This window comes from Agelaius tricolor, unplaced genomic scaffold, assembly GCF_023055355.1.
Source record: "Agelaius tricolor isolate 1412-34295 unplaced genomic scaffold, bAgeTri1.0.p SCAF_22, whole genome shotgun sequence".
NCBI lineage: Eukaryota > Metazoa > Chordata > Aves > Passeriformes > Icteridae > Agelaius > Agelaius tricolor.
Window position 1 is genome coordinate 10708998 of NW_027269282.1, and position 17253 is coordinate 10726250.

At 39.9% G+C, this 17253-nt stretch overlaps 1 protein-coding gene and 1 long non-coding RNA gene across 2 annotated transcripts in view; both read right to left on the reverse strand.

The window, feature by feature from the left end:
- The window catches only part of LOC139599212 (uncharacterized), a 432267-nt gene that overhangs the window by 373899 nt on the left and 41115 nt on the right, over positions 1 to 17253 (reverse strand). The gene's annotated exons all lie outside the window — the stretch shown is intronic.
- CPXM2 (carboxypeptidase X, M14 family member 2) overlaps positions 1 to 17253 on the reverse strand; it is a 68610-nt gene that overhangs the window by 35505 nt on the left and 15852 nt on the right. Inside the window, exons 2-3 of the mRNA XM_071446143.1 lie at positions 12731 to 12840; positions 5381 to 5520 (exon numbers count right to left, since the gene is read on the reverse strand). Coding sequence (XP_071302244.1) covers positions 5381 to 5520; positions 12731 to 12840 — 250 coding nt within the window. The remainder of the gene's footprint in view (positions 1 to 5380; positions 5521 to 12730; positions 12841 to 17253) is intronic.

The window sequence follows — 17253 nt, forward strand, 5'->3', positions numbered from 1 at the left end:
GGTGTCTACACCAGCTTCTGGTTAAAATGCTGCTTCAGCACTAATGAAAATAAGTGACCAGCTTAAACAGTGTCAGTTTAGACTCAGGCAATACATGAAAACCATTCCTACCAGCCAGCAGCACCACTGATTTGGTGGCTCCTCAAACCTTTTAAGAGCTATTGCAGTTTTGGAAGACACAGAGAATAACTTCTACCCAAACCAGACTTGAAAAATTAAGATGCTCCCCCAACATTTTTTTTCCTAAAGACAATTTTGCATAAAAATAAAAATTCTTCAATATTTTTATGAAGCTGAAAGGTCTTAAAGAGAACATGTTTGAAAGTAAATCTATTTTGATTTTTCACTAAAAAATCCATCACTTTGCTGCAGAACTCCAACTTTCTGCACAGATCATTTCATCCATGCTTTTTCTTATTGTTGTCATTTTTTCATTCCATGGCGTGGGGTGATAGTTCACAACTTACCATGACTGAAAGGTTAATTTTTAGAAAATACATCTCACTCACTGCAGCATTACATCCTCTCCTGAAAACCAAAACATCCTCTGCACTCACACAGCCTGAAGCTTTATGTTACTGTCAGCACACACTGACTCTACTTTGACATGTGAGTTTTCTCTTGATACAAAAGATGATGCTGAATTATCAGAAGAGAGTTTGGCTTGTGGGAAACAAGTTTACTCTGTTTTTCAAATTCCTGCCAAACTGCTAAGAGTGATTAATAGTTTCTTTCCCTCTGTCAAGAGAGTGCATATTTTAAACCACCACATCACTGCTTTAAATCCCTGGCACAATTCCACAGTGATGCTTCCAGTGTCCCACTCTACAGCCTTGAACTGTTCTTTAAAGATATTTGGTTCCTAAAACTAGAAGATGTATTGGCAGCAATATGAAGAATTACATATATTATTATTACATTTATTATTATACATATATTATTATTACTTAAGAAGTACTTATTATTAAGAATTACATATCACTTTTATGTATATTAATTCTCCCCCAAAGGAACAGATATCCTGCTCACTTTCAAGGCATTGGATTTTATTCCTATTAGCCAGCACTTGTGGCACTCCTGATTTTTTGATATCTTCAGTGTAAAAATCAAAAAGAAGTCCTGTTTCTTGCAGCTGGGCTCCACTTTTTCTGTGGAATTCATCATCTGCAGATCTTCTGGATGATCTAAGCAGATCTGCCCATTTATGGTGGCAAAAGAACCCTTTTCCATGATTTCAGGTTTCCCAGGAATGACTGAGGTGCCTGAACAGCAGCAGCCCTCGAGCTCATGTGCTTCCTTTGACTGGTAAGAGGAAGGACTCCTCAAATCCAGGATTTTTTTGTTCAAAGCCTGTTTTTGCTTGTTTCAGGCTTAAAAAAGAGAGGAGAAAAATCTGATTCACAGAATTCACAGCCGAGCAAAAAAATTCAACTCAGAAGTGCTTTTCCTCAAAAAGGAAATGATGAAATAATCCAAGCATTCACTAAAACCAGGCTCACTTTCCTTCTCTCCCATCAGGTCATCTGTGTTTCCAAGAGCTGCTTCTGCAACTCCTCTTCCTCCTGAAGGCTCTCCTGTCTCAAGCCTGGCATGGACAAGGGGAGCCACAACCCCCAGGGACAGACAGGGAACAGCAGGGGAGGAAGGGCTGAGCAGAAGCAGCTCCTGCCAGTGCACAGGCACTGGAAACCCCAAGCATTTCTGTGCTTTTTTGCACTGTGTGCAGTGCAAACTTCAGTTCATCATGGACCAGAAAGCCCAAAAAGCTCCCAGTGAGCAAAGCTGCATGGGAGCAGCCTTAAGCTACCCTTAAACGTCTATTTTATGCTGTATATAATGGCTTTGCCTTTAATATATATAAAAATATATATATTATTATTATATATTTATTTATATATATAATGACTTTGCCTTTTATAAATTTTATATTATATATTTGATTATATAATATATATAATTAGAAAGAAAAATTATAATCTATAAATACATAAAATATATTTTAGAATATATTTCTATATATTTAGAATATAATTCTTTCTATATTTCTATATATATAGAAATATAGAAAGAAATTATAATATATAATATATAGATTATATTAATATATATTATATATAATATATATATATAATATATATATAATTATATAATATATATTATATTAATATATATTATAAAATAATATATAATATATAATATATATAACACACATATATATAATTAAAATTATATATATATAATAATTTATTTCTGGGGGACAGAAATTTATATATATATAAATATATATATATAGATATAAATAATCATATCTGATCGGAGTGGTCACCAGGCTCCAGGTGCCAGAGCTGCCCCAAAGGAGGAAAAGGATGAATCCAATGAATCCAGCAGCAGAAAAAGCTCTGGCTGCAGCATCACACACAGGGAGTAAAGGCCACGCTGCTGGGAGCTCAAGTGTTGCAGCTTTGCAGTGAGGGGCAAAGATGTTTGGGAGAGGATCCAGCAGGGTGCTCTTGCCTGCCCTCCCTTGGCATTTTAAATGTCCTCAGCAGGTCAGCAGCAGGAAACTGCAGGGACCAGGACAGGTACAAATCTGATCTAGGCACATCTTCCAGTGAAGTACAGTTTTTTGTTAAAGCTTCTTGTTCAATAAAAAGAGTTGGTTTTAGTGGTTCTTTATCCCAGTGTCATGGAATCACAGAATGCTTTAGGTTGGAAGGGATCTTGAAGATAATCCTGTTCCATCCCTGCCATTGCAGGGACACCTTCCACTGTCCCAGGTGGCTCCAAGCCCCAATGTCCAAGGGATCTCCAGGGATCCAGGGGCAGCCCCAGCTGCTCTGTGGCTTCCCTGTGCCAGGGCCTGCCCAACTTCACAGGAAAGAATTTCTTTCTAATATCTAATATAAGCCTGCCCTCCTTCAGTGCCTTGGTTGTTTTTTTTTTTTATTTTTTAAAATATAAACCTGGGAAAGTCTCCAAGGCTTTGGACTAAATAAAAATCTTGCCTCAGCTCCCCTGCTTGGCAGGTTTTCACTTCTAATACAACACAGATCAGAGAGGTGGTTTTTTGGCTCTCATACCTACAATAGGATTATTCCCCAGCATATGTTTCCATCAGTCATGAAAGCACTCTCTTCTTGTCACACAGCCTCAGAAAGCTGGGAAGGTGCCTCAGGTAAAAGAAGGGCATCTTTTGGTACAAACTTTCCCATCACAAACAATCCCTTTTGAAACCATCCCCGTCAGCAGCTGAGGGTCAGGGAAGGAAGCTGACGAATCTCCTTTGATTTCTGAGCCAAACAGGCACAAAGGAACCTGTCCACCCCAAAACAACTCCCACTCCTCTCTTTCTGTCCCTTTCTGGGACTGTTTCTCCCCACTGCCCTGCTCCTTCCATGGGGCACAGCTGAGTCCTCCAGGAGGTGTTTTCAGGAGACATTAACCTGCCCCACAGCACAGCTGGTCCTGGTGGAAGCATCTTTGCTCCTGGCAGGCAGAAATGGGCCTGGATCTCCTCAAATCTCAGCAGTAATCCAGGAGGAGCCTGGTCCTGCTCTGCCAGCACCAATCCTGCTCTTCCTGCAGACCCTCAGGGCTCTGCCCACCAATTTTTTATGGGGAAAGAAGCAAACCCAAAATTCCCAGCCCATGGCAGGGGAGTTGGAACTCAACAATCTTGAAGGTCCATTCCAACCCAAACCTTTCTGTGACTTGGTGTTTCTGTGGTTCAAAAAAACTCCCCAAAACCCTAAGATGAGTGAGAATACCAGCCATAAATAGAGTGTCAAGATGTGCTGTAAACTCCTAACAGAGCTGAACTAAAAATAGAAGCATGACAGGATGAAGCAGTGCAGCTCGGGCGCTGAGAGGAACAGCAATGTCAAGAGGATGAATAAAGAAAAGAGCAAGGCTTCACTACAGTAATTACCTACCTACCTACCACAGAACAATGTGGAATAAATATAGAAAACTTATTGCCAAATAAGCACCTACTCCCACAAGCACGTTAAAAGAAATTAAACAAAAAAAAAAAAAAAAGAAAAAACCACAGTTGAAAGGAAAATATTATTTTTCTAAGATATAGTGACATTTTTTCTGATTTACCTTCAATTACATGTCACATTCATTTTCTAAGGGAGGATTCTGACAGAATGGATCTCCCAGAGGGACTGTGCATCCCCTGCACACTTGTGCAAAAGGTCCAACAGCAGAAGTGGAATTATCTGCTCACACAAAGCTGTGAGACTCACTGACAAATTAAAAGGCCAAACAAACATGTAAAGAGCAGGAAAAAACCCCAAATCTTCCCCTCCTGTTCCTGTATCCCTCATACACCATTCACAACAGTCACAGAGGAGTAAATGCAGACAAATCTGGGCAAAACACTTATTTCTCAGTGCCATGAGACATTCTCCAGCACAAGCAGTGGCCAGAAAGCTCAAAAATAGCATATTTATATATATATATATATTTGCATAATTATATGCAGATATGTAATTAATATTGTAAATTGAATTAATTCTAAATAGATATAAATATATAAATATTATATTCACATATATAATATATATGTAAATATATGTAGTATTATAAAGTTTGTTTTATCTGCTCACATAAAAATCATGTTGTTTTGGAATTACAGTGATTACTTGGAGATTACCTAGGGATTAAGACATCTCAGAGAAGCATGGTTATTTGAAACTAAATTTAAAAGTTCCCTGAAACTATAACCTGAGCTAATCAAGTTAAATATTGGAAAAGAAGGAGGAAGTTTAACACAAGCAAATATGACAAGATGAGTGTAAAGGCCCAGATGTAGATCATGACTAGAGAAGTTTGCTACCCTTAAACTTGTATTTTATGCCATATATAATGACTTCACCTTATATACAGATGTAAATATATATATTATATTATAATTTTATATATATTTATGTATAGATAATGACTTTGCCTTTTATATTATTATTATATATTATATTCTATAATATAATATATTATATTTTGTATTATATTTTATATTATATTAATATATACTTTATATATAACATATATTATATTATTATATATTATTATAGATTTTTTATTATAATATATTATATAAATAATATAATATAATATAATATAATATTATATTATAGTATAGAATAGAATAGAATAGAATATATAAATAATATTTTTAATTTTAAATTAAAAAAAAATATATATATATAGACTTTGTCTTATATATAATGACTGTTGCCCCATTCGATGACTTGATGTCTCACATTTCCAATCTGGTTTTTTGGGTTTTTTCCTTGAAGAACCAAAGCACATCAGGACATGAATTCCTGGGTCTGAAAGCTCAGAATGCCATGGAGAAAAGTCAGGGTGTACTTACGACCAGAGGGAGTTTCTTCCCTGGGTGATGACTCCAGTGAATTTAGTCAGCCTTCGAGCATCTACTTCAATCCACTGGTAGGGGTCATTTCTTCCTGCACACCAAGCACCATCATAAAAATCATTTTCGTTAACACCTGCCTGAAAAGAAGGCAAAGCTGACCATAAATCAGAGCTAAGAAACTGAAGGTTTTTCATGGGAGAAAGAAAGGAACACATCATTCATCCCCCTCACTTTAAGACCCTTGAGGCCCTCACCAAAATATTTCCTTACTCAAGGCAGGGCAGGAAATTCTGGGAAGTGCCTTTGAAAACTAAGAATGTTTACACATAAATTTAAGTCAGAAAAGATAAACAGAGCTTCAGTCTGTTCTTGTGGCCTGATAGAGCCACAGATCCAGAGCCACGGCCTTTATCCAGAACAAATTATCCACATGGTCTGCAGAGTTTGGAAAGTCCTAAAAAGCCAGCTCCAGCCCATGTAAATAATGGTGATTAGAAAACCTTGTTTTCCCTGGAAGCAGCAAAGCAGAGTGCAGGGCAGAAGGAAACAGCAGCACTACTTCCCACTAGAACCAGAATTAATAATTTTCATAGCCAGAGTGGCAAAGGTTAAAAATTCAGGAATGTCTGGCTGCTCCCCAACTTGAGCACCAACCTGTATCCCAACTTCTGCTGGAAACCCACCACAAACAGCCTTCCCAGCATTTTCAAAGAAATAGCTGAAGGTATTTTGGGTAAGCTTTTTCCAAATAAATCTGAGCTAGAACTTAATGAAACATAGCATCTGAAGCTTTCAGAGATTTATTTTCCTTCTAAAGCCCAGGAAATGTTTGGCACCAAGCTGGATACTGGCATAAAGAGCACAGAAGCTTTGCCATGTGGTCCTCTGAGGCTACTTGTATTTTTGTGGTATTTCATCTGTGGTTTATGTGGATTTATCATTGCCATCCATGCAATTCCAGGAATGGAGATCATTAAATATTTCCCAAATGAAAATGCAGAGGTTTACAGACTTTTTCTACCCAATTGTGTGGCTTTAACTCAGAGAGGATACAGTGGTTAATCCTCTTTCCCAATGTGGCATCTGGAAGAAGTGCTGCAAAACACAAGACACTGATTCAATTCCTAGAACTTCTCATTTTCTCATATTCAAATCTGAGAAAAGGCAGCTTAAAAATTACTTGTTTTCCTACATCTACCAAAATTAAATTAAGCCCCCTATTCTATGCATCAGCTCTGATATTTGAAAGAGAAGTTTGTATAAAAGTCAAAGAAAAAAAAAAAAAACACAGAGAAAAAGCTGTTACCAATGGGAGATAAATACCAAGGGAGAGCAAAACAATGGGAAAACATGAGAATACAAACATGGTCGCTGACCTGAGTTATAACCCTTGGCAAGAAAAGGTTTCAATGCATTTTAAAGTAAGATGGAATTTGAAGTAGCCTGAGGCTTTAAAACCTTGCCAGGAAGTGTTAAGATCTGCAGAGCACCTTGAACCCACATCCTGCTAATCCCTTCACACTGGAAATTCCACCAGTTCCTGCAGAACAAGTGCCCCTGTCTCCCAATCCCTGGTCCTTTTTAACCTGAGGATATTTCCCTTGGTGTGATGCTTATAAACCTGTCCTCCAGATTGCAATGAGAAGTGGAAAGTAGAGGAAAAAATATGGGAAAAGTGCTTATTAAAATGAAAAACCTTCCCACCTAAATTACATCCATGAGTATCCATGGTTTCAACTGGGTTTAAATAAATTTCAGCTTAAGTTGCTTATAAAATATGGGGAGTTTTGGTTATCCACAGCTTAAAATACTCTGGCCTTAAACAGGGGAAAAGATCCCATAAAAATAAAGGAAGAAGAAGAAGGAGAAGAAGAAGAAGGAGAAGAAGAAGAAGAAGAAGAAGAAGAAGAAGAAGAAGATGATGAAGAAGATGAAGAAGATGAAGAAGATGAAGAAGATGAAGAAGATGAAACCCCATGCTGCTACTTCTTCCTGCTCTCTTATTTTCTGATATCAGTTTCTCTGAGGCTAAAAAAAAAAAAGGTTTTTACTGGGTAAAAAGAAGCAGGTGTCTGTGTCTAATCAGCACAAAAAACTATGTAAAAAACAAGAGTTTAATCAATGAGAAGTTATTTTTAGAAATGTATCTGAAGGGAAAAAATTCAAGAAATTTATGCTACAATTTGTCAAGTCTATATTATTTTCTGAAGGTGCTTTATTTTCCTATGGCACTCTTTCTATAAAATAAAAACTTATAGACTCAATCAAGTATTTGGTAATTAGAATTCCTATTAAATTTCTTTGGGAAAATGCTCATTCCTGAAAGATCCAGTACAATTTTCACCAAGTATTCTATCAAATAACACAGATCAAGATCTTTCCTCAGCAAAGTGTTTACTTGAATTTGAAAAATCCATCTTGAATTACTGGAAAAAGCAGATTCAAGTTATGCCATGGGTACTTAAATTATTTTCATAAGCAGGAGACTGAAGCAGCTGATGGAAATTGGAAGCAGGGGCTGAGTCTTTTTCCCTTCACAGAATATTCAAGAATAACTCCAAGTCTAACCCAGTTTGTGTTTCACTTGCAGCCAAATGCAAAAATATTTCTCAATATACAGTGTCTTATGATAAAAAAACCAAACCCTTTTGGACAGAGGAAAAGAGAATTTTTTTTCTGTCACTCACAAATCAGTTATTCCCAGGTGTGAAAGCTGAAAAATGTAATTCAGCTAAACCAAATGAGCTGCTTATTAGGTCTCCAGAAAATAATATGAAGGTTACAAATTCCTTTACGAATAATATGACTTGGCATTTTAATTCATGTTTCTCTTCCAAATTAGATGTGTGCAGGAATAAAAACTTGCTCACAATATCAGTGTTCTAAGAGCTTTATTCTATAATGAGGAGAAAGATGATACTACCAAAATGTACTCAAATAAAGAAAGAAACTCCAGTCTTCTGCCACAAATCAGCTGGAGCAGCAGAAAAAATACACCAAATATCAAACCACCTCTGCTTAAATTCTTTTCCATTCCCAGCAGGATGATCAAAAAAATTATTTTACCATAGGAAGTTTGGGAGGGGAAAAAAAAAAGAGCATTACTCATCCCAGGTATTTATAGCAACCCCTGCCAGTAGGGAAGAACTAAAACACACAGGCTGCAAGTAAATCTTCAATAATTTTGTCTTTTCCTTGTGATTCGATAATGCAGCTTTTCAAAGGGAACAAAGACCTGGAATGACAATCATGGAACCATGGAATGGGTTGGGTTGGAAGGGAGATTAAATCCTATTGAGCTTCAACCCCTGCCATGGCAGGGACACCTCCCATTGTCCCAGGTGCTCCCAGCCCCAGTGTCCAACCTGGCCTTGGGCACTGCCAGGGATCCAGGGGCAGCCCCAGCTGCTCTGGAAAATCCATTCCAGTCCTCCCCGCCTTCACAGGGAACAATTCCCAATTCCCAATCTCCCATCCATCCCTGCCCTCTGGCACTGGGAGCCATTCCCTGCATCCTGTCCCTCCACCCTTGTCCCCAGTCCCTCTCCAGCTCTCCTGGAGCCCCTCTGAGCACAGGGAGGTCTCTTTTACACACAAATGCCTGAGTTTGCAGACATGGGATTGCTTTACTTGGGTTATCTTCAGTGTTTGGATTTCTCCAACCAGGAAAATGAGGAAGGGAAAGAAACATAGTTTGACAAATTATCCACTCTTAATTACCATATAAGTGACAAATACTAATGAATTTTATCCCTGAAGGCAGAGAGCCTCAATTAATATTATTTTATGCCATGATTTCCCTTGATGATATTGAATTACTCCTGGTTGTATCACAAGTGCAGTTAGATCTCCAAAATATGGGGCTCTGCTAACAGGGCTCGTGCCCTTGAGAAATCCCACCTTAATCCCCACAGTCAGGCAGGACTGGGAGGAAAATCAGGGCCCACAAAATTCAAGGGCCCACAAAGTTCAAGGGCACAAGAGAAGCAGATCCTGCAAAGTCTTACCCAATTTTAAGCCTGTCCTTCTCTGGAATAAAGCACACACCAACTGATTCATTTCATGTGCTTCAGATAATCTAAACAGGAAAAAGGAAACAACCAAAACAAACCCTGACAAGCTTCGGAAAAACTCAATTATTCTGCAAATTCTCTGAGAGCTGAGGCAGTGCCAGTTACCTGGGGAGAGCCCTGAGCTTCTCAGCTGACTTTGCATCAGATGATGAGGTTGGGCAGAGAGAGGATTTTGTATTATTCTGGGGGTGGAGCACCACAGTCCCAAGAACATTGTGACAGCTCCGTGGTGAAATCCAGATCACTGGACAGGGGCAGCAGCCCATAAAACTGCTTGTCACCATCCCCACAGCACAACATGTTCACAGAATTCCAGTGGCACAGCAGTGCCTCTGAGCTGGCCAAGTGTTCTCCTTCATGCACAGCTCTGAACAGCAGGAAAACACAGCAGCTTTTTGCCTTTCCCCAGCTTACTGCAACCTCCTGTGCTGAGCAGCAAAGAGAAACCACCAGGGAGCTCATCACCCACCTGGCCCATCAGCCACCTGCAGCACCTGTCCCTGGATTAAGCAAATTCCCTCTAAATACGAGTGAAATTCAGAAATCTTCATGCACTGAAACTCCAGTGACAGGGACATGCAGATCCCAGGTTTAGAAAAGTTTTAGTGTTATTAATTTTTAACTAAGCCCAAAGAAAACTGTTTTTAAAGAAAAATAAAGGCAAGCCCAATTTTTTTAACTGTAGCAGTAACCCTATGTGGTGAGGGGGTTTAGGAAATTATTGTATCTATAGTTTCAGTAGGGGTAAAAAAAAATTGGTCTAATCCAAGCTTTGGGAAATTTCAGGAAGAGCTGAGTGGCTGAGTGGCATTTTTCTTCTGCTTTGCTTCCCAGTAAAAGACTGTGCCCTTGGCTTCTCTGGAGATTATATTTAGAGGAAACATCAGCCATTGGTAACACTCTATTTATTTTATATATATATATATATTATATTTACTTATCACCTCTCTGTTTATTTTAACACACTACTGGTGATGACAGGACTGGATGGACTCCTGGTCTAAACCAGTGTGGTCTTGTGTTTAAATAAATTGAACTTCAAGAGCAGCATGAGAAATAAGTAGCCAGAACCAACAGAGAACTCAGAAGTTTGCATCACAGTCCTTGGTTTTATGCCATTATATAAACAAGACTGCAATAAAATAACTAAGCACTCCTCTAGAACCCCCCTCAATATCACCTGCATTTCATTTTTTTGATCATGAGGAGTTTTTTTCCTAGCAGAAAATATCGAGTAAAGAAGCAAAACCTCTCAGTGGGCTCTCCAAAGTCAATAAATATGAAGGCTGCAGGTGAGAGCTCACCTTGCACACAACCCCATGGACCTGGGTTGGAAAGGAAGGGCCTGGATGGACCTGGGCTGGAAAGGAAGGGCTGGATGGACCTGGATTGGAAAGGAAGGGCCTGGATGGACCTGGGTTGGAAAGGAAGGGCCTGGATGGACCTGGGCTGGAAAGGAAGGGCTGGATGGACCTGGGATGGAAAGGAAGGGCCTGGATGGACCTGGGTTGGAAAGGAAGGGCCTGGATGGACCTGGGCTGGAAAGGAAGGGCCTGGATGGACCTGGGATGGAAAGGAAGGGCCTGGATGGACCTGGGATGGAAAGGAAAGGCCTGTTCCCACTCTGGCCTGGCTGCCTGCCACTCCCCCTTCTCCAGCTATTCCAAAGTGGTTTCCTCAGCTTTCAGACCAACTTGAAGACATTAAAACAAACGCTGATAAAAAATTAGGAGGGCTATGCAGGCATTTTCCTCAGAGAGATGTTTGTGCAGAGGCACAGTGATTTAAAAATTGTTTGAAAAATCAAAGATTGATTGGTTAAAATCAATCGCTCTTCCAGAGTGAACCACGTGGAATGTGGCACTACTGATTAGAGCTCATCCCTCCTAGTCCCAGCCTAAGCATCAAACCCCTTCAGCTGGGGAGAAACACAAATGGAGGGGTCTAAAATGAAGGATTAATTAAATAAACTTCAGAGATCCTTCACTGTTGGCTCAGTGCTGATATCCTGTTTATGACTCTAAGTGTTTGGCTCTATCGTGCAAAGTAACATTTTTAGCATGGACAGACTGTAATTCAGAGAACAGCCCTAATAATAAGCCAGGAAACAGAAACAGGAGAAATGGGACAATGGCATTTGGTCCTGCAAAGCACCTAAACACATTTTTAATCTGAAACAAAAGAAGCCTAACAGGGTTCTGTGTTAGAGAGTTCTGAAGTGAAGCATTTTTTGGATGGTATAATCACTGCTTCTGAAGAAAACGGCCTTAGGGAAAGGGTTTCACTTGAAACCACACTTTCAATTAACCATTGTCATTAACTACAGGCAGACAACAAAGGAAAAAGCAACTTGCTGTGAGAGCTTCCTTGCAGGAGGGTTGTGAAGGGAGCAGGGTGTTGGGATCTTTAGCTGTTCAGAGTGACCCCAAGAAATGTTAGAAAGTCTCTTTTCCCAGCCTGGCGCTTGAAGAAGGAGTCAGAGCTCTCCATTTCTCGGTCTCAAGGTTGTTTATTGTTCCTTATCTATAAAAAATTTTCTCCTGCCCTGCTGAGGTCCATCCAGCAGGACAGTTCCAGGCACTCTGCCTGCCCCCAGGGCAGGGTTATGCCTTTATACTAAAAACTACCTGTACAATGTTTACAATTACTTCCCAATACCTATCACCTATGTTAGACAGTGAGCTTCTACTCTAAACCAATCTAAAAGTGCCACCATCACAAAAGAAGATGGAGGCCAAGAAGAAGAAGGAGAAAGGCTGGACACACCCAGTTCCCTCCATCTTGCCTCCTGAACCCCCATACCAAAAACCCCAAAATCTACTTTTCCACCCCGTGATAAATTCACTATTATTCTACTTTAACTGTTGCAGCTTGCTGATCTTCATCTAAGGTTGGTAATTTGCTCCACGGGTTATAATCAAACCCACAGGTGTTTTGGGCTCCATGCCAGGGTCTCTGAGCCCCCTGGCAGGGGTCCTGGCCATCCTGGACAGCCAGAGGGATGTGCTGGGGTCCCACAGCAGGGAAGGGAAGCTTTGCTTGCTCAGAGAGTCTGGATCTGCACACCAAGCCTGGAGATTTCCCCAACCAGCCCACGAACCCAAAGGTTATCCACCAAACCCCCTCCCTTCCACAGCCCCAGCGCTTCCCCTCATGTAATTTGAATTACATGAGCTGACAAAGCAGTCAGAACCAATAAGTATCCACTGGTTCTCTTTATTCAGCAGCACAACCTGGAGCCATTCTCCCACTCAGGAGGAGGAATTGCAGTTACCTGGATGTTGAGCCTCCCTCGGTGGGCCCCGAGGCCGTAGCGCTTGGCTGTGGAGGCATGGAGCTGGAAGTCAGTAATTTTTAATGTCTCCAGACCAAGTGGAGGGCAATCTACAAAACAAAAGATCGATTAAGTTTTAATTGAACAGGAAAAAAACAAAAAACAAGCCGACCAAACAACACAAAACAAACAAGTATTCAAAGTTCCTGGGTTTCGGCAGTGCCAAGCTGGCTGGGTCCTCGCTGGGATGGAGGAGCAGAGCAGTGCTGAGGGCAATGAGGAATGGCAGCTCTCAGAAAATCAATGAGGCAATGCAGCTTTACACCCTTTGCAGGGGCTCAGATAGTTATTGCTGCTTGCTCTGTGCTTCAGTTTCTCACAGATATGCACAGTATTTCCTGTCAAGGGCTTTTCACCAGTAAAACGCCCTTTTTATTTCTTTTTTTGGTATTTTCTTTTTCATCTCTTGCTTGGATTTTTTTTTCCCCTCCCTGTACTCGTTCCAAGCTACTGTATGAAATTATGTTTCTAATTAAAATCTCTTCTGGAAGCTTCACTCAGAGTTCCTCCCATTGCACAACAGCATCTGTTCCAGAGGCCTGGGAGCTCAGAGAGAGCTGAGCTCTGCAGAGGTGGTGATTAAACACAAACAGAACAATTCTGACCCAAGGACCATCTCTCTAAGCCCCAAATTCTGCACATCCTTGAGGACAGAAAAGCAAATGTCATTACTTCAGCAAAACAGTGCTTGGAGCTCTGGCTTTGGAAGATAAGAGGTTGGGAAAAATCTGTTCTGTGATTATCAGACAAATATTTGGCTTTTTAACCACTCAGCGAAACGTCACGAGATTATCAAAGTATGAAAGAATCATTTATGTTGGGAAAGCCCTAAAAAATCATTAAGTCCCATCATTCTCTCAGCACTGAAATGTTCACCACCACTGTCCCCAAGTGCCACATGCACAGCAGCTCTGTTAAATCCCTGCAGGGATGGGGACTCAGCCCTGGACAGTGGGAATGTACCTGGTTGTATTTAACTTTCAGATTGTATTTAACTTTCAGGTGCAGTTTTGCATTATTAGGCACAAACTGGCAATGTGTGAAATTTCCCAGACTCCTCCTTAGTTCCCAACAAATTAAAATCCCTCAGGAAAGATGTGACAGGCTGTCAATTCATGCTGCTGTTTCTTTGGTCATCCTTAGGAAGTTCCCACGCAAATCCAGGGCCAAATGTCTCCTTCAGAAGTAGTAAAGACATAAAGTAAAAATGAGTATATTTTCTGAAGTACCAACAGTGATCTTAGTGTTACATAAGAGATGAAATGCAGACAGCTCCTCATTTCAAAGAGCTTTCAATTCAATTATCCAAAACAGAGAAGAAACAGGATGTGTAATGAAAGGCAAAGGAAGGAATAGCTGGGAGGATTTTGGGTTGATTGTCTGATTGTTTTAATTTCATTTCCTTATAGAGTGTTGCATCTTTCATCATACTCCAAGTCAAAGACGTCTCAGGCTCTGACAGATCTCTACTGGGAGTAAATTACATTGTTGGGAACTGCCTGCCTTTTTTAATAAGTTCGGTCCTCAAGACAGGTTTGGAAATCAATCTCGTGGTGCTTGGTGCATTCAATACTCGAATGAAAATAAATGAAAATACTTTCTTCTACTGTTGGCTCCTCTTTGTCCAGTGGACATCCCAAACTGGGCGCAGAGCAGCAGGATTTGCATTCAAAGACCTTTAGATATTTATTTATTTATTTTCAATGTTGGGATTCATGCAGTTTTCCACAAGAGAAGACTTTTGATTTTTATTTAAAACAAAATTAGGTTTTCTAGTAAAAGCCATAATATTTGAATATTCGCACTTTAGGAATATAAATGTTTTCCACATGCATACAAATTCCAACATCAGTAAAGGGATGAAAAGAGGAGCATGTAGACTAAAACAACAATATGTAATGTACAGAGATGGTGGGGACAAATTTTTCAATATAGCCTCTTCTGATTACCTCAAATTTACTCATTACAATACAACAAAATCCACCTGAAGTTGCCATATCACTACTGAAAAAAAAAAATAATTCTGAGTCATACTGAGAATTTAATTTTGGATAAATTATTTTGTTGGGGTGTGTGTCCCCTGCTTCTTAAAGCTACTGGAGATAATCAGGACAGCCTAGTTTTGAAAAATATACAGGAAATGAAACTGATTTATGGCATTCATAAAAACTTTACTTTTTAAAGTATTGCTTTAATACATTTTATTTAACTTGAAGAAATATTTCACAAAACAATGAAAATTGCCACCCAATCAGTAGGGCTGTCTTAATGATTTTGTACTCACTGTGCCAGTTCAAAAAAACCTTGGGGAAGCCACAGAAATTGGACAGCAGGAATGACCAGAGATTGTGTGAGTCTATTGCATAATGGATTCAACTGGAAATGACCCCATTATTTGTTTTTTTCTTTAATCAGCTGAAAATTTAATCATTATAAAACACAGGGAATTCAACTGTGGCTTTGAGACATTGAAACACACTTGTTGTGTACATAAGAACTTAATAAATAAATGCACCTACAGCATTTCTGGTTTAGAGGGACAAAAAGCAAACATTAGTGTTGAAGATGCAGGGAAGGGGCTGTTGGGGACATTTCTTCCTTCCTGGCCCATATTCAAGCATGATTTTGTGTGTGATTTGCAGCCATGGATAGGTGTTCACTTTAGAAATGAGCATTAATAAGATATCTGGATCAAATGAAACAATTCCAGTCAAAAGAGACAGGGCTTGGATTCAGAGTTAATAACATGTGTCTGTGGAAGTGTGTTCTTGGGAGGTTCCCTGCAGCAGCAATGCTAAATGGCCACATCTCAGTGTCCTTTATTGCCAATTATTCTTCCCCCAGGAGTCCCAGCAGGGCACCAAGGCAGCTCTGGTACCTGGGCACTGGGGGAAATCCCTGTCCCTTAAAAGCAGCAGGAGAAACACCCAGGAACCAGCTCAGTCTCCACCTCATCTCCTGAAATATGAATTTACCTCTCATTCCAGGTTTGCCTACAGCAAGAACAGCACCTGGATGTGCAGCTGAGCTCCCTGCTCAAGCCAGCAGGGGCTCACTTTGCAATCTCAGTCTGGGGGGATATTTGAAAGCAGTTTCATTGTCATCATGGCTTTGTCCTGTTGCTGCAGCCTCTTCAATTGAAGCCCTGGTCACAACCCCACCTTTTGCAGAGCCAGCCTGGTTTCCTTCATCCTGCAGGGTAATTAGAGCTGCTGTGCTGCAATTTCAGCTGTTCTGCATCACACAGCTGTAGGAGCAGGCAAGGAAAACACTTGTGCTCATCTCTGTTGCCTAAATTACTCATTTATTTTATTTCCTTCTGGTCTAAATAAAGAATGCCAGATAAGTCCAGACTGCCTTTGTGGCTCTTGTGTCCAATAAAGACGCATTTAGGAAATCATTCCATCCTCTTTCAGAGGCAAAGCAGACAAACAATTCTTTTACTTAAAGAGCATTTCCCATCAGTTTTGGAATATGTTCAGCTTTTCAAGTGGAAGGGCAGAGAGAAGCACCATGTTTCCTCTTCAGCCCATATCATAAAAGCCATACCTGTAACCCTCTTCAATTCCTGCAAGTCTGTGCTGGTCTAACTCCTCATGAGCAGAGATACTGGGATCTGGGAATGGAGAAATATCAGCTCTGTAATAGCAGCCTGACAATCTCCTATCCCAGGGGAGATACAGGGTTTAAATCTCGTTCAAACAAAGCACTTCAACATGCAATTAAGAGGCAAAACTGTGAATTTACCTACAGATACAGGTAAATGAAGCACACAAATAAGTGTATATTTTGTGGGAATTAAGACTTTAATGTTCATTATACCATTCATACTATTCTTAGGTCTTGATGGTCTCACACAAAAATTTCTTAATGAGGCCAATATCATAAATTTTGCCCTAGCAGCTAAATTTAGAGGTTTTCCTATGAAAAGTGTGGTTGATAATTCATCCTCCAACAGCAGAAACTTTTAATGGGAACTCTGCCAGTCTAATTTCTGTGGCTAAAGTTATGCTCAGGTCACAGGTAGGCAAAGGACTTTAATACTGCAATGCACCTGCAAGGTGAAATAACAGTAAAAGCACATTTCTGACAACCTTCACCTTGCTGAAAATATCTTTTGATTATGTTTCTGTGATTGACAGCCTTTGTAAGGGCTGAGTTCAACAGAATAAATTTTCCCTTTTCGAAATAATTTGTTATATATATATATATATATATTACATAAATAATTTATTTATGAGGGCATGGGGGGAGCAAATTTGGTCTCTAAATATTGCTGTTTTGATGATGTGATCATGGAAGTGTGAAATTCCCACAGATGTTCATGACTCACACTCCACAGTTGCTTTTCCCTGGAAAAATGTCCATGGGTTTCAGTCTGAGTGCTTTTCTGACTCTGCTCATATCTAAGTGTTGCTAACAACAATAACAAGTTTCTTTTCTGACCTGAATTCAGGCCACCA